Genomic DNA, 22,797 nt, shown 5'->3' with positions numbered 1-22,797 from the left:
GAAGGAGATACAGCACAGACAGTAGAATCTGACCTATGGTAAAAGCCTCGTTGCAGCCTGCTGGTTTGTTTGTGCTGCAACAGTGCACCACTCTTTCAGGCCCTCATATGAACCTGTTTCCCATTTCTTTCTTTAACTTCTTTTCACTTTGACCTTTCACCTTCCTTCTCCCTTACCTTCCCCAACCCCTTGCCTCCAAACCACTAAAACCAAATGCCAAACCAGTCGGAAAGCCTTCTCACACTGGTTGGAGCCCTCACCTGTGGGAAAGAGAGACCTCATTTGTATGTCTGCCTTATTTTGCAAAACGGCAGTGATGGTGTTACTATTAGGAGCTAGAATATTAATTTCAGGAGTAGTTTCAGCAATGTGGATTGTGGTTTCATATAGACTAGATGGCTGTTTTATCCTCCCACAGTGCTTCCACCTGCGACACCAACGCACCTCAGTGCGTTAGCTTATTTCTCTCCGAAGTTCTCCCCTGTGCTACCAAATGTGACGTACTATGAAGAGCTGTAAAATGTCTCTGAGGCGGGCTGAGGCAAACCAGTGCCGGGATGGCTCCCTGCCCACCCTGGCTAATCCTGCTGACAGCTCTGTGCTAACCTGGCTCTGCTGCTCCCAGGTATTATAATGGTGTAGTTCTACGTGGGGTCACATGCAAGGCACCAGCTATGTTGGAGGTAACTGCGTGTTTCTAACATATTTTTGCATTTCCTGGATTTAGATATAAGTGCCTAACTATCTACTTTAATTAGTGCCTAATTAGCACCAGTATTGTATTTTCCCCATGTGACTGTCTGCATCTTTACATGTCTAAATCTGTTCAGTACATTGTATGGTGTTACTCTGTTAACTGTCTAAACAAATGTAGCTTTTAATGGGTCTGTTGTGTGAAAATTCCTGTTTACACATTGAAACTTCTGCCCTTCTATTAGTGGTTTCTGCAGGCAAATGCAGGAATTAGACTGTTATTGGAAAATCAATACAAGAAGAACAGAAAGTAAAAGGAAACTCAGTTGGGGAGTTCTGAGTGGATATTTATGAGAGGAAAGGATTGATCATCAAGACTATACATTATACAACATTCTCTTGTACCTCTAGCTTCAACTGCCTCTCCAGAATGATACACATACTGATTAAAAAGGAAAGCATCCTGGGTGAATTCTCATTTCCCATTTTCTGTGAAAATTAAGCAAACAAAAACAGTGGTATCGGGAGTTTGGATAGGCCTGTGAGTAGCCCTTCGCTGGAGATAGCCAGCAATGCCAAGGTATTAATATAAATTCCTTTAGATAAATCCATCACACTCCAAGTGAAGTCAACAGAACATACTCATGTAATTCCAGTACTATTTCAATTACAAATTACAAATACCTCTTCTGAAGTGAACTTGCTCCATCAGAGTGTCGCTAAGTTGTATCCATCTGGTACACAAGCTCATTTCCTTGTTTTCAGATATTCGCTGTCATATTTTTCCCAGAACCTGCCACAAAGGACAGAAATTAATATAACCAGCCAGCACAGGGCTGCAATTCCAGTTCAGTCAAGGCAGATGAAACTTGCAAGCATTCTATAAGCATGAAATTAAAGGGTATGGTGCACCCTTATTGCATCCCCATCAAATTATCAACTATTGCTGAATAAAGGAAAATAAAGCCTGCACAGTTGCCATCAATTACTCTGTTATGCTCTGAACCCTTTCTGAATCACAGAGAGTGCTGGTGGAATCTAAAGCTGTAATCTTTCATGGGTGCTTCTCAGGTGACATTATATTGTTATTCTTTTATACCAGTGAACCTTTACTCAGTGAAACTTTGCATCTAAATTTCCTCTGTCCTTACTGTCTTACGAAAATTAGGTCCCAGGCTGTATCTTATCCCTTTCTAGTTATTTATACCTTTGCAAACTGCCTATTCTGAAATATCCCAGCTGGGGAATTTTGCTTAATGAGAATTTATTTAGATAATTTATTTAAAAAATTTCAACAAAAAATGTTCAGATGTTTCTAAGAATAAGGGACAGATGTTTTGCCTATGTTTCAAAGAAAATCCTACCACTGCAAAAATGGGAAATCATAGTACATCTGTTCCTTGGAGCATTGGTCTTTGGTTTTTAGGCGTATGGTTTTTGCTGTTCCCATGGAAGACTAGAGACCTCTCTGTAGCCTCAGATAATGTGCGCTCAGTAACAGAGAGCTGCAGCACCCCAGTAGCCTGGTGCAGCCATTCACAAGATACTAGTGATGTAGGCTCGTAATCATGAGGGCACAGTCCATTTGGCAAGACGCTATGTTACGTCCAGGCTGGCTGAGTAGCAGAACTGACTAGCCAGTGGGTAACCCATGCTGATGTGTCCAAATGAGCCTCCCTGTTGAGTACTGCCAGCCACACAGCCTCCACATAGGCTCTTTATCTCTCTCATTGAACTTGTTTCTGAATCCATGAATTTGGAGTGACAAATCAGCTCAGGAATCTCTAGCACAGCACCAGTGTGGACCCACTTGGAAATTTTTGGCAGCTATCTTCTCCACTCCTTTGATTGTATGGAGCGTCCTCTTCCAGGAGTGGGGAAATGCCTCTGTGTTTGCGATATCCTTCTTGCTGGAACCGTTGCAGCTGGGAAGGGGGTTCAGTCTGAGCAAAAGCTGGACCTGGACTGGATGAGGTCACGGAAGGAAACAAGATTTGTACAAAGATCCTGGAGCTGAGACTAGATCTAGGAGAGGAGGAAAAAGAAGAGTGGGACAAGGTCAAGGCAGGCAGAGGATAAGGACTGCTGCAGTGAATATTGCTTTGAAAATGATTGATTCTGTGTCTGCTAGCACCAGAGCACTCCTATATGATGTCAGGCGGATTACTTGAACTACAGGTGGCCACTCAGTGCTCTTATTATGCTTGGTGTTGAGTTTGAGAGCCTGGGGTCTGATTTGCAGGAGTAGTTAGCATTCACAGCTGTGTCTGAAGTCAAAGGGAGCTATGCTTCGAACATACAAAGTGCTGCATAATGCTAACTATTTCACCAAGGCAAACCCCTGTCATCTCAAGGCTGGCAACCAAAATTAATAGACACATTTAACCTTAATCTCTCTGTGTCTCATTTCCCAATCAGTAAAATGGTGATATGAGCTACATCTTATGAAAGTAATTCATAAGCATTCATCATGTGCTCAAAGTACTGTAACAATGAATGCTGTAGAAAAGCCTGCTATAACATTAATAATTCCACATTACAAGTAGGATTTAAATAGCTTTAAACAAAGCCTGAGGACATATGTTGAACAAGGAGATTAAAAATAAATTCACACATTCAGTGAACAGTGTCTGTCCTATACACGGTACAAGGCAATGGTCCTCTGAGCAAAACAGTATCATCACACAACAAAAGTCTAAGTTGTAAGTCATATGCTCCACAGGTCAAAACAAGTTTCTCTGAAAAATCTTACCTTTGGATTATCCCAAAGTGTCGACACTTGGCTTTTCAACTGTAATATTCCTTTAATGTGGGGTTTGTGTTTTGGATTCTTAGGGTATTTTTGTGTGAGTGGGAATGTACGAAGTTAAGGGTGTAAGTATGTTTTAATTGCTTTATGCTATGCATGAAAATCATACTGTTTTCATTATATGAGTAACAGGGAAATTAAAAATAGGGAAACAATTGCACTGTATCAAGCCATAGCACAAAGTAAACAGTGTTTATGTTCCTGCTCGTTACTCTTATTTGATTTAGGCATTCTAAATGATAGTATAACATAGGTGTGATAGTTCATGTAAGTGAAAGTAACTAATTTTACAGCTAACTTATCCATTTAAGTATATATTCCAGCAACAAAGATTTCCATGTCTTCTTCCTCCCAAGATAATTTTTTATCTGTTGGTGCTTAGAAACATGGCAAGAACTGTCTCAACAGTACAGTCTTCCCACTTAAATTTTACTCGATTGGTCTGTTTTCCCATTTTATTTTTTTTTAAATCTCTTCCTAGAGATCAAAGACATTCTTTGCAACCAGAAAAATAAAGATTTATTGATTCATCTTACAGGTGGTGTCTGTCTTCTCATCAAAGGCTCCATTTTTCTCAAACATTCAGTGTAAGTCCTTACTTGCTTCTCATCTGCAACAGCAACTAGTACTGCTAAACAAATCTGCAGTCTGGTCATTCAAACAAGCCATTAGATATGGAAGTATTCAAAAGAATATAAAACAATTTTAAATGTCCATGGAAGCAGCACACGTTAAGTAAGCCCCCAATACTCCATAAGTGTTTCAAAGCAGCATTCATGAGAGTTAAGAAGTAGTAGTTTAACTGTGCAACTAGAGTTATGACTTTTATCTGGTGAAAATAGTTGGATATTTATGTTTAAAGTGAACTGCAGTCCTAAAGATTTACCTTTTTCTCTTTCTTTTTTCCTTCCCCCCCCTTTTTTTTTCCCCTGAACACTAGCGCAAAGAGGACTCACTTTTTGCATCGTATTACTTTTCTCTTTTTCAAAAATCAAGTGTCATTCCTAACTTTGTCTTTGCTACAGGTTTTGTGTAAGATTGGGAAGGTTCTGTGCAGTGATGCCATAGAACTGTGTAACTAAAACTGGTAGATTCCTCACCAAACTATCTAAGGTGGTCTGCCGTCTTAGCCAGTATGAGGATATTTTTTATCAGGGAATGCAATGGAATTGATTATTTATTGTCAGATTCTGGGTTCATGCTCTTGTCCATACCAGCAAGATTAATTTCCATATTTCAGCAGATGCCCTTTGCTGCTGGATGCAAGCAACAAAACAAAGCCAGTACTGTAGGTAAGATTCAGGCATTTACCCAAGCATAAGTGGCAAAACCATCTGAATGCAGTCTCCTGAGCAAAATTTCCAGCTGCAAGTGCGCAAAGATTATGAGTCAGGCCCCCTACATCAGGATTTATTTTTTAAGCCTAAAAAGGAAAAGGGTGATTGCCTTTTAATTTCTGACCTGGCGAGTTGCACTTGGGTCATGATTTCCTACTTTTCTCCCAAACCACAGTGGACAGAACTTGCTGTTGCTTAGAAATGAAGAGTCTCGTGTGATCCTGTGAGCAGGATCCTGGGGAAGCCGTCCTGCTGCTTCCAGCCAGGTCCATCACACGGAACGATGAAGTGGCAGCAGCACCCCAAGCCCTCCTCCCTCCACTGCTGTGCTGGCAATGCAGCTGCATGAGGGAATGAAATGTATTTCTACATCAGACAATGCCCAAGGACAAGAATAGCTCCAAATAAGCCATCAGGACATATTGGGGACATATGTTTTATAAAGAGGATGAAGCTATTAAGAGCTCAGTGCTGAGCGAGCGCAGCTCACCCTATGCATGGTGGGAAGTGGTTCTCTAGGAAAAATAGCATTATCAAGTAATTAGAGGCTGTATCATACACCATATGTACAAGGGGGTCAAACTAAGGTTGCATGAGCAATTTTAATTTTGTAATTTCTGTGCTTGCCTAAAGCCATATCCCCAGCAGACAACTACCCCGCTTCAACCGTCCCGGCAAAGCTACAATGAGAAGAGCAGTCCCCCTCTGCCCCCACGGACGATGCTGCACGACTATAAAGGTGCCGGACCTTAATGCCGTGTTACTTGCCCAAGCCACCATAGCTACCACCCCTGCAAGGCCAGCTCGGTGGCCCTCATGTGGGCGAGTGGCCTGGCGAGACCCCGGGCCCGCCCGAGCGGGAGCGGCGCGGCAGGGGGCCGGGGCGCAGTGCAGGGCCCGCCCGCTGCTCCCCGCCGGCCCGGCTGCGAGGGTAGGGCCCTGCGGCCGGGGATAGCGAGGCGCCCCGCGGCAGGACAGCGGGGCGGCGGGGGCGGGCCGGGGCAGGTGGGTCGGGGCGGCCGGGGCGGGCCGGGCCCCGCCGCAGTCAGGCCGGTGGGGCGGCGGCGGCGCCCGCAGGGGTCGCTCGCGCGGAGGCAACGGGCGCGTCGCGGGGAGCGGAGGCCGAGGCGGGCCGGGCCGGGGCCGGGGCCGGGGCGGGCTGGGGTGGGCGGCGCGGCCGGGGGCGGCGGGGCCGGGCGGCACGCACAAGTCGGCCGCGAGTCGCAGGCGGCCGGCGGCGGAGCGCTGGCTGTAACTTGACACCGGAGCGAGAGGCCGAGTGGAGAGAGGGAGCGAGAGCGGCGGCGGAGGAGGAGAGGAGCCCCAGGGAGCGGGATGGTGACCACCTCCTTCCCCTCCCCTTAGCGGCGCTCCGCAGCAGCGACCGCCGCCGCCGCAGCGCCGGGGACTCTCGCCTGCCGCGGGCAGCCGGCGATGGGGACGGGACGGGTCCCCTGAGCTGCCGGGAACTTTCCCCGCCGAACAGGCGGATGGAGGATGCGCTTTCCCCGGCGGGCTGCGTGACCCGGAGGCGGCGAAGGGGAGGATGAAGAAGAAGCAGCAGCACGGTGGCGGGGACTGCCCGGCGCCCCGGCCCCCCGCGGTGGCGGCGGCGGTGGCGGCGGGAGGGGGCCCGGGCCCGGGCCAGGGCGGGGGCTGGAAGAGGCGGCGGCCCCTCTCGCTGCTGCCCTTCCTCTCGCTGCGCGACTACGGCTTCTGCATGGCCGCCCTGCTGCTCTTCTGCCTGGGCTCCCTCTTCTACCAGCTCAACGGGGGGCCCCCGCACTTTCTGCTGGACCTGCGGCACTATCTGGGTAAGGGCGGCTGGCGGCGGCGGGGACTTGTTGCGGCTCCTCCTCGCCCCCCGCGGCTGCTGGGCTGGGGCCTCCCTCCGGCGGCGGGGGAGGGTGGTCGGCCGCGGAGCCCTCCGGCTTCCCGGGCGGCGGGAGCGGGATGGGGGGCGGCGGGAGGGACGGTGAGGGCTGACCCCGGGGTGGGAAGGGCCGGCGGCGCCCTGGGAGCGGGGTGCGCCCTCTCAGAAGTTAATTTAGGGGAGGGGTAGAGCCCCCTTGAGACCCGTCCTCGGAGCCAAGGAACCTGTGGCCGGGGGGGCTCTTTGTCTGCCCGGTGGCCGTCGCGGAGCGCGGCAGCCCGCCGGCTGCCTCTGCCGTCAGGTCGGCGTGAGGCGCGGCGGAGGCAGCGCTCGCTGCCCGCGGGTCGCGCCGGGGCTCGGGCGTTGCAGCCCGGCCAGCGCCTCCCCGCCCCGCTCAGGTGCGGGCCGGGCCCCGGAGGGGAGGAGCGGCGTTATGGGTGGCTCGGCAGAAGATCCTGCTGGAAAAACAACCAACAGCCAACCCCAAAACCCCAGACGCATGTGCTGTGTGAGCCAAGCATCACCCGTGTGCGGCCGACGCGCTCCTGGAGAGACCGGCGTGCTGGCAGCGCCGGGGCAGCAGCGCTCCGGGCGGGCTCCGGTGCTTTGCCGCAGGAGGTGTCCCGGTGCCGCGGTGCGAGCCCCGCGCTGCGGTCTGCAGGCGACATCCTCATGCTGACCGCGAGTTTGCACGTGGGTTTTGCGTTGTGCCCCGTTTCCACGTCGCTTCCCTGCAGAACTGAGAAGTTGCAAAAACCAGAGTGTGTGGTGCGGTGGTGTAAGTACCACAGGCTGGCAGGGCTAGTTCAAATAGGGAACAAAACCTGAGGGTATCTCTGTGCAGGAGGATTACTGCGGAGTAATTCCCAGTGTGAGTTTTTACCACATTAGCTGATCTGTGTTACTTGTCTGTGAAGGTGAGCCTTTGGCGGTACAGGCTGTAGAAGGGCAAGCCGTAAGAGATGGTGTTAGGTTGCAAACAAAAATACAGTACTTGTATTTCAGAAAAATAAGCTGAAAATCCTTACCTGTGTGTACATATTTTATGAACATCTTGGGAATACAAGTGTGCCTGTGTTGCTTTTCTTTAAGGGAAAACTATCCCGTGTCTTAACTGATGAGGGGGTATGGAGAGGACACAGACAAGCTCTTCTGGGAGGTGGATGGCAGTAGGACAAGGGGCAACAGGCAATAAGTTGCAACAAGGGAAATACCAGTGAGATATTAGGGAAAAGAATTCCAGTGTGAGAGTGGTCAGATGTTGGAACAGGCTACCTAGAGAGGTTGAGATGTCCTTGCAGATATTCAGAACAGAGCTGGACAAGGCCCCAAGCAACCCAAGTCAATTTGTCCCTGTTTTGTTAGAGTAGCACCAGGTGAACAGAAGTCACTTACAGTTCATATTATGCTGTGATTCCACTGTAACTGGAGAAAAAAAAAATCAGTGAAAATTCATGTGAAAGCAGGAGAAGAAACACTTTGAGTATTACTTACCAAACACAACAGAGTGTTGCCTTTTTGGCTTGAGTTTTAATGACTTTTTTTCTTTTCTTCCTTTAATGTGGCAATTAGGAAGAAATTCCTTCACTGGAGAGGAAACAGACAGATTTTCCACCAAGGCAGAAGCAGATTTTGCTTAAAATTGACTTTTTAATGGGATCAAACACCGATCTCTAGTTTTCAGAGGGAAGCTGATAACTAATTTTCTGAATTTTTATCTTCATCAAGGATGACTGTTGTTTGGCTTGTGTGGGAACAGACTGCGAGAGAGACAGGATTACACAGCTTCTCACTTAGTGGCCTCCTGACTGTTTCTGAGGGATCCAGGAAATAAAACTAGGATCTACTACCCTAACCACGCTAGCCAGTAGTTGTGTGGCTGCTGGAAAATCTTCTGAGACTTGAAGATGAAAGGCTTGGAAACCACTGCATTTTGGTGAATGGGTCATGATAATTTTTGTGAGGTGCTCGGCAAGTGCAGAAAAGCCTTTATTGTGAATGTCGGAATGTGAGGAGTCTTTGGGGAAGGAGTGCAGTCTTATTTGAAAATGGTTTGGGGTTTCTTTGAAGTGTCGGATTCTCTCAGGAGAAGGTAGACATCTGTTAATATCTACCTGTTAATGAACTTCTGCACTCATTAGATCAATTAGTATAGGAATATCCTCTCTGTGCCTGGGTGTCCTGGTTTTGTCTGGGATAGTTATATTTTTTTCTTAGTGGCTGGTGAAGTACTGTGTTCTGGACTTTGTCTGAGAGCAATGTTGATGGAACACTGATATTTTTAGTTGTTGCTGGGTAATGCTTATACTAAGTCAAGGACTTTTTCTGTTTCTTGGGCCCTCCAGTGAGAGGGCTGGAGGGGCACAAGAAGCTGGGAGGGGACACAGCCAGGACCGCTAACCCAAACTAGCCAAAGGGATATTCCATACCATGGGATGTCATGCTCGGTATATAAACTGGGGGTGGTGGTGGTGGCTGGGACTGGCTGATCCCTGCTCAGGGACTGGCTGGGCATTGCTGAGTGGGTGGTGGGAAATTGTATTTTGCATCGCTTGTTTTCTTTTCTCCCTTCCCTTGGGATTTCATTCCTCTTCCCTTCTCCCTCCTTTTCATTCTAACTTAGTGGTTTTTGATTTTATTTCAATTATTAAATTGATCTTATCTCAACCCTTGAGTTCTACATTCCTTTCCGATTCTTTTCCCCATCCCTTGGGGGGGTGGGGGAGTGAGCGAGCAGCTGTGTGATACTTAGTTACTGGCTGGGTAAAAGCACAGCACTGGGTCACCTGGGATGCTGGGGAGACAAGGACTTAATCTAACATCCTGCAGCAGACCAGTGGTTGAGAGGGAAGCAGAGACCTTGTGGTTGGAGTCCTAGTACGCACTAAGCAAACTGTGCTGCTGCCTCCACAGAGAAGCGGAACGTACTTTGGATGCTAAGGTGCCTGTTTGCATGCTACTACTTAAAGTAATTTTACATTTCCTTGGTATACAGTTTTACTTGGGTTTTCAAAGTTGATCCGTGTGGATGACATTGCTAAAGATTTTAATTTATTTTCTTTTTGTACTGAGTGTAGATTTTGCAAGAGTGGTGCATACTCCTTGAGCTATCCAGCTGGTAAGGTCTGCAGATTATGAACAGTTTTTTTGTAACCCGTAGTCTCATTGTCTTCCAGGGAACTAACAGAACTGCTTGGAGATGAATAGGTCTTAGACATCCAGTCCTGCTAACTAGCAAAGCCCTACATATGTTTGTTTTATACAACAGTTGGGCTAGTCAAGTCTCATGCCGTTAAAAAAAAATTATCAAACTTTCCCCCTGAAGCCACAGATCCAGTGTACAAGCAACTCTTACCTTCCAGTCCTTCCAACCCACAATTTATGGTGTTAAAATTTAAATCGCCCCCCCCAAAAACAACCATGTTTCAGTAAGTAAATTTTGCAGTCACCCTTATTGCATTTTAATCTACAAGAACCAAGAAGGGCTAGCCTAAAAGAAGTGATTTCTCTGTTTAACCGCTTTGTAGCCTCCGCAGTGCGGAGAGGGGTCATCTCGACGGACTTTGGGTTTTTTATTTACGTTGGAGGTTTCAGTGTGTTGCTTGTGGTTAGTTATGTTACTCTGGAGGGCATGCTTGGATTTTTTTTACCTCAGGACTTGAAAAGATGTTCCTAAGTAACAACAGAAAACTTCAGTAGCGATCAGAATAGAAGTCACACCTGCATCAGGCAGGTGTGTGCATAAAAGATCAAGGCAGCATGAAAACACTGGGGTTGGAGAACTCATTTTATTCTTAAGGCCTGCATCATACCCTGTAGAGGAGGAGGAGGTGGTGTAGGTTTCTTTTCAGAGGAATTAAGTGTAAAAATTTGCTAGTTCTATGAAGTTTTATTTGATGGAGATGGGGGATGAGTATATTTTCAGAATATTCAGAGTATTAGTAAATTCTTTTTCTTCCAGAGCAGCTTCTCTGATGTCTTGTCTGCATGCATCTTGCTTTTTGTATATGATAGCTATACTGATCAGGGAGAATCTCGGAAAAAACATCATGGTAGTTTGTATGGGAGAAGGTATTCAGTATTTCCACTTTGCATTGCCATCTCTTCTCATTTATAAGACTTTACCAGAGTCATATGGAGCAAATGAGAGCAGAGTAGTAGATAGGAGACTGTGCTTCATTATTTATCCCATTCTGACTTCAAGCTTATAATAGTTCAGAGGACATAAAGGTCTGCAGAAAGCTCATGGTTTCTGCTGTCTATTCTGGCTCTGGTTTATGATAACACAGCACAAGTTTCACACTGTAGTTATCCCAGCAGGATGGATCTAGAGCCCTGGTTTTCGTCATGTAATCGGTGGGGGCATGGACGTTAGTGGGTTTTTTCTGAAGGATCTGTGGAAGATACTTAAAAGCACATCTGTTGGCAGTAGGCTTAAATTTGCTGTATGGGGGTACACACCAGTCCTGAGCCATCTACGAGCTCCAAAATACAAGAAAGTATAAAAACTGCCAGGCTTTCCAGTAATAAACTGGAGTATTGGGATTTGCACAAATGAGGTCTTGTTTGTTGATTCTGCCAAGGTAATCCTGGCTCACTAATCAAAAACCAACTCCAGCAGTGGGAGGAAGTGAGAAGAGTCTTCCCTTAGATGAGTAAGACAGAAATCGTAAATCTTGAACAGCTCAGTGGCTTTTGGGGAATGCACTGGGGACTATATTCCCCTGCAACTGTGATGGTTTTGCATTACTTTATTCTTCCCTGCTTTGGCTTGTAACATACACATGCTTCAAAATACAGAAATGAGTATTTCCAAGGGCTGGTATCAACCCTCTAATGGCCAATAAAAAAAAAAAAAACAAAACGCAAAAACTTTCGATCTTCAGTATTTGCAGTGCAAACTTGTTGTTTCTTTAATTGACATGAACATTTTCCCTGTTGAACTCCCCAGGAGCCAGCCAACAAGTGCACTGATTTGATTGCATGTGGAAGTTGCCTCTGCAGTGGCTTCCTATGCAAGACAAAAGACTTAAGTGGCCAGTTGTGCTCCTCAAACAATCTCTAAATTGCTCCCTACTCTTACTCTTTCTGCCACTGGAAGCTCTCGGGTATTTTGTCCAGATGTGCTCTGTAGGCTTAAAGTTGGCACAACAGTTATGTTTATTTTGGACACCTGGGGGAATATAACCATAATTTTGTCAAACAGAAGAAGCAGAAAGAAATCTGAGTGGGGGCGTTTGTAACAAAAAATCTTCAAAATACATAAAACTAAACACAAAGCAAAACTTTTCTTAATTGAGGTAGTATGAATTTGCTTTATTTTGGTAGGATGTTTTGGGATTGTGTGTGTGTGGGTTTATGTTTTGTGTTTGTTTTTTGTATTTTGTTTTTTTTTTCTGAAGTGTCTGGCTTTTTCCTGTTAATATGTTAAGAGAGGGACAAAAAAGAAAAACTGACTTTTTTCATCTTTTGATCCAAAGCAAACAATAAAAGTGACTGAGAGTGTTACGCATACGAATTTTATTCCTAAACTGTAGAAAGAGGGGACAGACAACAGCTGCGTGTTTTTTTTGGGGTGTGTGTGTGATTTGGCATTTTTATTCTGGTAATACTGCATTGATATTTAAAATGATGGAAAGCACAGAATTCTTCAGGACAAGCTTTTCTAAACAATAAAAGCACCTAGCATGCTGCTTTTTTATGGCCAAAAAGGATTGTCTCATCCAGTTTTGTTTTGCACATGGATCATGAATTGTTTACAGTTTTGAAGGCCCTTCAGGTGTGTGAGTAGGAGAAACACCTAAGGAAAGACAGTCAGGTCTATGAATGAGGTTTACTGAACGGTGACACAATGCCTGCTCCTGAAATGAATATGCTTTTAACAAGGCCCTTATTACGTACTTATTGATAGTTCTTTTCTTACTGTTTTCACGAATGCATAGTGTTTTTAAAAGAGCTCTTCCATACTTCAAAGCATTTTGATTTTTCTCTGGCTTTTTGGTGGATTGTTTGATTCTGTTGCTCTTGGAATTCATTACATTTTTAAAGTCATTAACATTGTAAGGAACTGAAAGGTCACCTTAGAAGCTGCTTCCTAAAGCCTTGAAAAGATAGTCTGAACCTAAATGACAAGTCTGTAGTGATATATCTTTTCTGCGCTCTTTGGGCTTCCACATTTTGCTGTTTTGAATGTGTTACATATCTTTTAGATTTAGTATGTTTGGACTTCCACTTATGTTGCTAAGGTTTCAAGTTATAAGTGAGTTTTTTTGGAAGGCAAAAGATGTGTCTCATCTCCAAGTAGCTTTTGTTAAAAGGCGGCATGACTTGCTCATCACTCCCAGCTTGTCTGGTGGTAAGTTTAACAAAGCTCTACCTAATGCATGATGCTGTCAAGGAATACTGTGCGGAGAACCAGAATATACCTTGTTTTATTACTGCCTCAAGCCTTTTCCTTTCAAAAAGATGAAGTGGTCACTGGGCTGCGTTAACCTGACTGGTCATAAAACACTGTGTACAGTCATAGCAAAAAATGTTTAAGACTGTGTGAATGTGTTGTGATGATATTCTAAGTATATTTGGAAAATTGGACAGTATTTATTTTTTCTGCTTTCAATATCTGACTCTGGGAATCAGGTATTGCATATATGCAGCATTTATGTGTACTTTTTCTGTTTCATATTGTCAGCTTTGACAAGGGATTTAAAGGATTAATCCAGTTCCTGATGAGAGGGAATATTACTACAGCTTTTTCAAAAATGTGATTGGTTTTGGTTTACTTTCAAGTTATATGACAGTGTGGTATATACACCTGTGAGAGAGCAAGTCTGCTGATTAAATGGAGTGCTCCACTTGGGCTTGGGGGAGATGAGGGAGGCTTCAGTTGCTTGCCCTGACAGACTTAATGTGACATTGAACAAGTTGTGTTTTAATTCTGTCTGCATTTAGTCCCCTTTTGTCCAAAGGACATTTTGAAGCTAAATGTCTAACAGGATGTGATATTCTCGGATATGATAGTGATCATAGCCATAGAAATACTTAAACGAAAAAGACACTTGTGATAAATCCTTTCATGGAGGGATTTTGGCCACATCAAAGAGATGAGGCAAATAGTGTTGGAGGGAAGAGCTCCTGTGGAGGCTGAGGCAAAGTCCAGCTACTACCAGCAAAGTGGTCCAGCTACTTTTCTTTCAAGGGTATTGCCACTGTTCATTAACACAGTCTCTGTGTAGTTCTACTTCAGGAGTTATTGCTTGGTTTCCAGTGTCTCTCCAATTATAATTGGTTTCCAGAGTCTCACCAAAGGGTTTATATGTGTCCTGATACGGAAGACTTAATTTCCAGGAGAATTTAACTGTGTTACTTATCTCTTGTTTCCAGTGGTTCTGCTCAGACTTGGTTTGCAAAAATGGAAGTAAAAATACAGTTTCTTGAAGCTTCGTTCACCTGAAATGAATGGCAAGCACTTTGTGCTCTATCAGAGAATACTTGGCCAAAATGAATCATGGCTGTCATGGGAGGAAAAAAGTGGTTGGTGCAGTGGTTCTCATATTTTCATATGAAATTGGGGAGGAGGAAGATGGCTTTTGCTTAGGGTTTGACAAAGAACAATAAGTATTGAAGGCTGCCAGAAAGGGAGACTTTAGCAAAAGTAACTTGTCCAAACGCTTCAACGCTTAATGCTCTGTGGGGAAAATAAAAAATGACTGGGTTTTTTTTTTCCCCTCTTTAACTCTAGTAAAGGATCTGAGGTTACTATCTGTGCTAGCTCTACTGCACAAATTGCTGGTAAAACTATTTTGAAATCAATAACTCATGTTGAAATCAGCAGTGACGGTAAGTGGAAGTTTTTCACTTGTTATTTAAGTATAGCTCTATATTGTCAAAATCTGTAGAACATGGGATGAAGGTATAACAGAGGGACTTGATTTTGATGTGATTTTTGGTGGGAACACTGTGAAATGGTTGAACAAGTCGAATATGATCCTAGGACTGTTCTGACACAAAAGCTTGAAACAGTAAATATGATGGGATAAGAAGAATCTCATATTTTTCTGGTATCCTTTTCTATTCCCTGTGTCCAGCTGGTAATTGATTCTTACACCACCCCCCCACCCCCCCATCCTCTTCTTCTGATCCCATCGTTTAAATCAATGTATTAATAACAAGAGAGTATCTGATGTTTCTTGTGTCTAGCAAGAAACTGCAATTACTGAAATTGTTTGATTGTGTTTTGTATTATAATCACCCCTTTTTTTGGAGATAGAAGCTTGCCCAAAATTTTTCTGGGTTGTTTTAGTCTCATGTGAAAGTACTTGCACATCGTTAGCTTCTAGCTTCTGTAACCCACTCAAAAAGAGCACTGCTTGTTATTTTGGTCTCGTAGCTGTGCTTCTGTGCAAATAAAAGTTTGCAGGTGAGATCTAAGAGTTTGTTTTCATGTTGGGCTGGACAAAAAGGTCTGTTTATAGGTTGGGTTTTTTTGGAAGTGGTGACTTTGCACCTGCTGCTGACCCCCTGCGAGCAGTGTTTTAAATCGCAGCGCTGTGAAAGGAAGCCTTGTGTGCTTCCGCTGGTGCGAGTACAGCCAAGGGGGTGAATAGCCAGTCTGTCTGCTCATGTGAGTGTGTATGAACACACTTACCCAAATAAACTACTGCATTGTTACTCAGGGCAGTTTTTTTTTTAAGGATGTGTTTACAGCCCTTTCTAACAGGATTGTCTTTCCTGAATAACTGGGTGGGTGGAAGAGGTCTCCCTACTCCCCTTCTGTGCTGTTGTGCTTTTGGAGCAGTAAATTTTGGATCCAGTCTTGCAAGAGTTTAGGGGCTGCTCATTCTTACCATGGGAGCAAGAAAAAGACAAGAATCCTTTTGAAATTGGTGAGAATCAGGTTCCTCTTTGGTTCTCGCTGTAAAGATTTATATCACTCTTAGCTATTTATCTGGATTTCTTGTCTTAGAATTGAGGGGAGAGAGCCCCTTCCAGGTCATTACAGTTCATGACAGATATATGATGCAAGTAGGATCAGCCCTTTTCAGAGATGTCAGTTGTCTGTAGCCTGTTGCCATTAAGTTGGAAGGGAACACCAGGCTTGAGCACACTGCTGCTGCCTTTCCCTGAGCAGTAGGGGTGCTTGCCTGTAAGACCTAATCTGACCGGTACAGCAGTGGGTCAAAAACATAAGCTAAAACCTCGTGGTTGGGGTTTTTTTATTGTTATTATTACTTTTTCAGCTTTCAAGTGAAAGCTGTGGAAAATGATGACACACGACTTTTCACCAAGGAAAGTTTCCCCATAGTTATTGGTGAGCAGGCAAGTAGATTTTCAAACATAACTTATGTTTATATAATGAGGCATTTGTTTTTCTTTGTTTTAGAATCTGGGTTAGAGGATGTTTGGAGAGTGGAGGGGTGGATAGGAAGTGGAGAGCAAGTATTTGACTGCAATTTATTTTACTCTCTTGCTCTTTAGAGCTGCAGTGAAGAAAGCAGACCCTCTTGTGTGGAAAATAGATGTTTGGCTTTGTTTGTAAGCTTGGAAGCACAATGATTAGGTTTGTATTACAGTTTCTGAGTACTAATGCTTTAGAAACAGACACTTGGATGCTTGCCAAAGCTTGCTTCTTATCACACTTAATGATTCAGGGTAGAAATCATCAGGAGACTAGGATGGAGATCATGGAGCCCATGGCAGTATGAATAAAGAAGCAGTGCGTCTTTGCCTTATGTAAATAGTATGTTTTAGCACCCTTGAGAATGTTTATTGTAAAAACCTTTACTGGTCAAGGGGATGGTTGGTTCAGTTTAATACATCTGCCCCAGAGAGAGGATGCCAACATAACATTGTACTCATATAAGGTCACCAAACTGCTGGCAAGTGACAAATCTGTCATGAGATGAGCTACCAGTGGCTGGATTAAAAGCATCTAGTCAAGGGGATTTGACTTACTATTTCCCTCTTTTATTTTTTCAGTTTGGAAAGTCCTGGACATTTACAGAGGAGGAGGTGCTCCTTACAACCATCCTTGTAGTTAAACAATAAGTATTTCTAAATTCCTTACAACAAATCTGTAGAAAATAGGTGAATGTTTCATAGCTTTTGCCTCATTACTACTAGGGGCTATTCTCTGTTGTTGCTTGGCTTTTGATCAGAATGACAGGAGGAAACTGATCATCCCAAAGATTTTTACATCATGTTTCAGCCCAGAATTCAAAGCTTGCTCTTGAAATCTAAATTCTGTTGATGTGTCTTTTTACCTTGTAAGGTCTCCTAAACTTTGGGAAGTCTTGTGCAGATTAGAACTTGCATTGTTTTTCTGAATAGATTTTGTGTTTTGTTTTTTGTTTTTTTAATTGTCTGTTTGGAATATGAAGTTGTACACTTTTGCTCCATGGCAGTGACTTGTGTTGAAATGGACACAAGACCTGAAGGGGTTGGGGCAGGTGGGGAGATGAGGGGAAACCAAGCCTTATGGTGTTGTTTCAGAAAGTGTTTGAGAATTATCTCACACATACCAGTTTTGGCTTCAATTTCAGATCACACAGTAATTTTGTGAATGCCTACAGTAATTGATTGGTGGTGTTATGACTTTATCTCATAGCAATTGGCAGGAGATAGCATTAAGTATGGCCATTTTTTTTGTTTGTTTGTACCAGAAAGGAGTTAAATGTGGTGCCAATGTATTCTATTTCTTTGGTCTCATTTTCTCTGTTTTACTGCCTTCCAAGATATGAGCACGTCCTTTTCCTTCCACTCCTCTTGTACTTACAGGTAGTTGCCTGGTCCTCTTGTTGATCTGTTCCTGTACAACACCAGGCCATGTTTAGCAGCTGGTGGTTTCCAAACCATGTCTTGCTGGTGGTCCTGTTTCCTTCAGCCAGGTTCTATTTTCTCAGTGGCTTGCATTATAAAGCAAATACTCCTGCCTCTTTTGTCTCACATGCATCTAGAGAGGAGTAGTCTGAATCTGTGCATTGAAAATCAGAAGTAACTGGGGTCCTAGAAGAAGTGTTCCACGAGTAGCCCATGTCTTTGCATTCTTAAAAGGTAAGGAAAAATGCTGATGAGGTACTTTGAAATACACAGCAAGAACTTGGAGCTGGGATGTTGATGGAGATGTTGATAGACCTCTCTCTGCTGTACAAGTTTGTAGAAAATGCATTCAGATTGGGAAGTACCATGCCAAGAAGATACTTTTTAAAGTGGGAGCTAGTGGAGGGAAGAGGGGGAAAAACAGGTGTCTAGATGATTTGAGAAAGTTACACAAGATTTAGACTGTGTATGGCTTGTCTGTAAGGCCCTGACTCCTTCCTTCAGGGGTTCCCTGTGGAGTCAGCAGGGAGAGGCAGAGGTTTCTTGAAAGAGCAACTCAGGCTACCTGTGCCTTTATAACAGCAGAGCACCTGACTCATGCACAGAGAAATGCTTGATGTTTGGTGGGAAGAACCTGGGTGGTCATGGTATTTATTCTTAGAAACATTGGTTGATGACCAGTGGAAGGCTTCCAAAGAGGAGGAGGTGGGAGAGGAGCCTGGAAGTTATGCTAGCAAGATTTTTAAATTAATAGGTCACTTCATGTCGGTGGGTCATGGAAACCTGAGTGCTTAGGATGCCTAAAAATAAAGATTCCATAAAGCACTGGAAAAATAGCACTGCAGGGAATATCTATCCCTGCCTGATGGGTGGATTTGATGCCATGTTTATTTCTCCCTAAGTCTTACAGTTCCATGAAAAGGGTATGCAATAGCAGCTTTGATATAATCTGAAATGTTGCAGCAGATATTGTAAGGCAAAATCTGTGAAACTGCTGACTTGTTAGTTCCTTTCATGTCTGCAGCTGATTGTTCTTTCCTAGCAGAACCCCCCATACAAATGTACAGATTTCTTCTGTGTTGCCTGTTGGGAGATATCACAGTAAGTAAATTACAATGAATAACAAAATAGTGTGGCCTAAGCACTACCACCTGTCGTTGGTTGAGGGGTTTTTTGTTCCTTTTTTTCTTTTGGTGGTGTGTGTGGGCTGGTGGTTTTGTTTTTTTTTCCAGTTGTGTCATTTTAGTCATCACTGCATCTGTGCAACAGGCAAATAGACGTAGCTGTATATGTAAGTGAACAATAGCAAACATTTGCTACCATTAGGAACAGGCATGGAGGCAGGAGAAACTGAGAGTTAGCTGCAGTCTGAGGATGTGTGCCGCTTACTGGCTGAGGAAATGTTGAAACTAGGCAATTTGGGAGGGAAGAGAAATCTGATGTTGCATGAAAATCGAGGAGTAGCTGCTATAGATACTCATGCTCTGATTGTTGAGTATTTCCCAACCAATTTGATTTTCTGACAGAACTAACTGATTTTCAGGCACACTCACAGAATGGTTCAGCTTGGCAGGGACCTCTGGAGGTCATCTGGTCCCAACCCCTTGTGCTCAAGCAGGGCCACCTAGGGCTTGTTGCCCAGGACCATGTCCAGGTGGCTTTTGAATATCTCCAAGGGCAGAGACTCCACAAATTCCATGGGCAACCTGTGCCAGCACTTGGTCACCCTCACAGTAAAAAAGTGTTTCCTGATGTTCTCGGGGAACCTCCTGTGTTTCAGTTTGTGCTCGTTGTTTCTGGACCTGTCACTAGGCACCACTGAGAAGAGCTTGGCTCTGGTACCTTCTCCCTTCAGGTATTAGTATCCACTGATAGGATTCCTCTGAGCCTTCTCTTCAGGCTGAACAGTCCCAGCTCTCTCAGCCTTTCCGCATATGTGAGGTGGAGGTGCTCCAGTCCCTGTATCGTCTTTGTTACCCTTCACTGGAGTGTCTCTAGTGTGTCCATGTCTCTTGTACTGAGGAGCCCAGAACTGGACACAGAGTACCCCAGGTGTGGCCTCACCTTCTGGACAAGGGAGCACGATTTGAGAATGTATGAGGGAAGCCCTTTGCAAAGTAGGGGCTTCATAGGGGATCTTTTTCAACACATGTAAGTGGGAAAGAGGAATCTGGGTAGATGCCACGTACTTGCATATTGTCTTTTTATTGCACATTTGTTTCTTAAATAGCTTTTGAGCTGGTGGAAGTTGGTGTTATGAACTGTATAATATTACCACTCTCTTGCATGTGAAGTAGCTGTTATCAGAAGTGTGATTAAATGAAAGCTGAAGTAATAACTGCTTCTTTCTCTAACAGCAAGCTCTCTACATTGCCTCAGTAATAGCGAGCAAAACCAATCACTTAATTTCATCCATTCAATAATATTTTTCTGGGGAGTAGTCAGATTCAGTGAATTATTTAATCTTCTGATAAACAGCCTGACTCTAATAAGCCTGTTGCATTTTCCTTACTCTAGTTTTGAATCTGATACTTGTCTCATCTAATCAATGAGGCAAAGTTTGGCAAAGCTCTGGGATTCTTTATAGCTCAGTGGTCATCTGTTTTTTGCACTCTGCTACATGGAAACAGCTGACAGTGTCAAGTTTTGTGGTTTTTTTTTTTTTTTTTCCCCTGGAACATTTTGGTTATGAATGTTAGGAGCTGAAAGATTTTTAAATAGCATGTAGTGTCTTTTGCCTTCTGACTCCAGCTCAAATACAGCTGAGGTCGACAGTAACTGGATTTTTTTGCTGTGCTGAGGTGTTCAGTGAGCTGTGTGCAGCGAGTTCCTTACCTAAATCCTTGTGATAACCATTGCTGGCACTGCCACTCTCCTCTTCCCTCTGCTGGCTCAAGGATATGGCACGTCAGGCCACCGTGGGAGCGTATAGCAGCGGTGGAGGATCCAATGGGTTTTATCGGGTGGAGATCCCAATGGGCTGGTGCGCTTTCCTCCCCCTTTCGTGCTGTGGTTCTGGGCTTGATGCTGTGATAAGTGCTGCCCTTGCTTAGTGCAACAGGGAAGTGAGATCTGGAAAGATGTGACTGAGGGTTGTAAAGCTTGTGGGGAGTACGGACCCAACTGTCCCCAAGGTAAGAGCTGTGCCGGTGTAGTGGATTTCTTTGTACTGTCCTGCTCCACAGTTAGAGATGCTTGCTTGGAGCTATTGTATCAACGATAAATTTATTCCTTACAAAAAAAGAGGCAAGCCTGGAATTTACTGCTTAGGTGTCATAGACCAAGAAATCTTTCCATCTTATGCAAAAGAAGCTGTTAAGCGTCTTACTCGCTTTTCTCTTCTCTCTCTGTCACTACTGGCCGGAGAGTACAACTTTGGTTTTTTAACCTCATACAGCGGTTTCCATCTAGCATGTCAGAGAGGAAGGTAATCGTTAACACTTTTAATCTATTTATTTATTTATTTGAAGGGCACAGAGAGCCATGTACCTTGCTTGGTGTCATCTGGCTGATCAATAGCGGTGTCAAGAATAGGGCCGTGATTCCCTGTACTCTTAGGAGGTTAGAGGTTTGCACGGAAATTCTGATGGGGCTTCTGGAGCACAGGATGGTTCAGGGAGGTGTGAAACCAGGTCTGTTGAACTGTGGGCCATCTTTTACCCAGCAGAGCCTCCATCCAGCACAGGTATGCAAACTCACATTTTCTTGTCTGCAAGCAGGAACTTTTTAGTTTTTCCTTGCCCTGTTCCCATCGGCAGGGAAGCCTGCTACTGCAGAGCTGTACGTTGGGCTCGGGACTCTCAAAATGACAGGAAAGCATGTAGGAGAGAGTGATAGGAGAGGAAAAAAGTGGGGTGAGTGAAGGACAGGTTGCTGGGTAGAACTTTCCCGATTTAAGCTAGAACAGCATACCTTTTAATGTATTCTGCTTAAAATGAACCTGCGAGAGACAGGAATAGTACTAGGGGAGCAGATAAGTGATAAAAGGCATGTTAAGGAGCCTGTTCCCACTGAAAAGTATTTCTTGCTGCTTTCTGCAGCTGTCTTCAACGCCCCTGTGGAATTTGCTCGCCAAAACCTCTACTGTGGGTGTAAAAAGTTGTGTTTGTGGCACAGGTAGATGTTAAAACAGCTGCTTTATGTAGCCAGCACAGCTTAAAAGCTGCATAATCAGCTTCAGAAATGTTTCCATAACTTATTTATTCTGAAGACAGAAATATTTTTAATACAAAGGCCCTCATAATTTGAGGGAGTGGATGAGAGGCTCATGCAAATTTTATCCATCTGTTGGACCCTCTGGCTATTTTTGGCTAAAACTTTACACCCACAGATTACCTTAATTCTGAGATAACAATTGCATTGTATAATGAAAAATGACCACAGAACTTGTTTTCTCATTCTAACAGAATCATTATCATGTCACAAACACAAAAAATTATGAAACTTTAAGGTAGATCAGTTGAATGGTTTATGCTCTAGCTCTTGGCTCTTGCAGCATGATTGTGTTTTGGCTCACAAAGTATGAAAATTTTCTGTTTTCCAGCAGAGTACTCTGGATCCTCATTCAAGCTTGTAATTTTATTTCTGTAAGAAATAAATGTGGTAGTCTTAGACTATTCCTTTGTGAATATGGTCAGCATCAAAGAAAGTAAGAAGCCCACAGTGATTCAATATATAGTTAAGTCCGAGTTAAAAATGACAGGTTTAGCTATTCAGTCATAATATGGCCCTGGTTAAAAATATTTCCTTACTCATACTCCATAAATAACATCATAAGTATGGTTTACACTTTTTTCTCTGAACACCCATGCTTCACTTCTGTTCTAGACTGTTTGTGCTCCTGATCTCTGACTACACCGAGTCCTGCTTAATAGCCAGGCTTCTCTCATATTTTCAGTAAATCTTTTTTATTTGCTTTAGTGGCATACTGGTGCAGGGAATAGTTCATGGATTGCAGAACCAAGGACTTAGTTCCTGATGCCACATGACTAACATTCTTAGTACAAACCCGTATATAGCATTTGGTCGTACTGCATAGAGGCTTCTAATACTGTGCCAGTTACACCTATGGTTTGGCAAATGCTGCTGCTCAACTGGAAAGAAAGTTGGAGGAAGGAACAAGGAAGAGGAAAATTGTAAGCATTCTTTCTTTCCTTCCTTCACTATGTTTTTGGACACTTACAACAAAGTGATGTTAGCACTAATGTGAGACTTAATGTGTTCCTGCAGCTGTACCTCTTTGTGAACCATAAAGAACAGTTTATAGAAAG

General features: G+C 44.0%; 1 protein-coding gene across 1 annotated transcript in view; it reads left to right on the top strand.

Annotated features, from left to right (window-relative positions):
* The first annotated feature begins 6,023 nt into the window (after positions 1–6,023).
* UST (uronyl 2-sulfotransferase) overlaps positions 6,024–22,797 on the top strand; it is a 166,385-nt gene continuing 149,611 nt past the window's right edge. The window contains exon 1 of the mRNA XM_037392589.1: positions 6,024–6,653. Within this exon, the coding sequence (XP_037248486.1) occupies positions 6,386–6,653 (268 nt within the window). The 5' untranslated portion in view covers positions 6,024–6,385. The remainder of the gene's footprint in view (positions 6,654–22,797) is intronic.

Source organism: Falco rusticolus, chromosome 6 (assembly GCF_015220075.1).
Source record: "Falco rusticolus isolate bFalRus1 chromosome 6, bFalRus1.pri, whole genome shotgun sequence".
Classification (NCBI taxonomy): Eukaryota; Metazoa; Chordata; class Aves; order Falconiformes; family Falconidae; genus Falco; species Falco rusticolus.
Note: the sequence above shows the minus strand (reverse complement) of the source record. Positions and strands in the feature narration are given on the sequence as shown.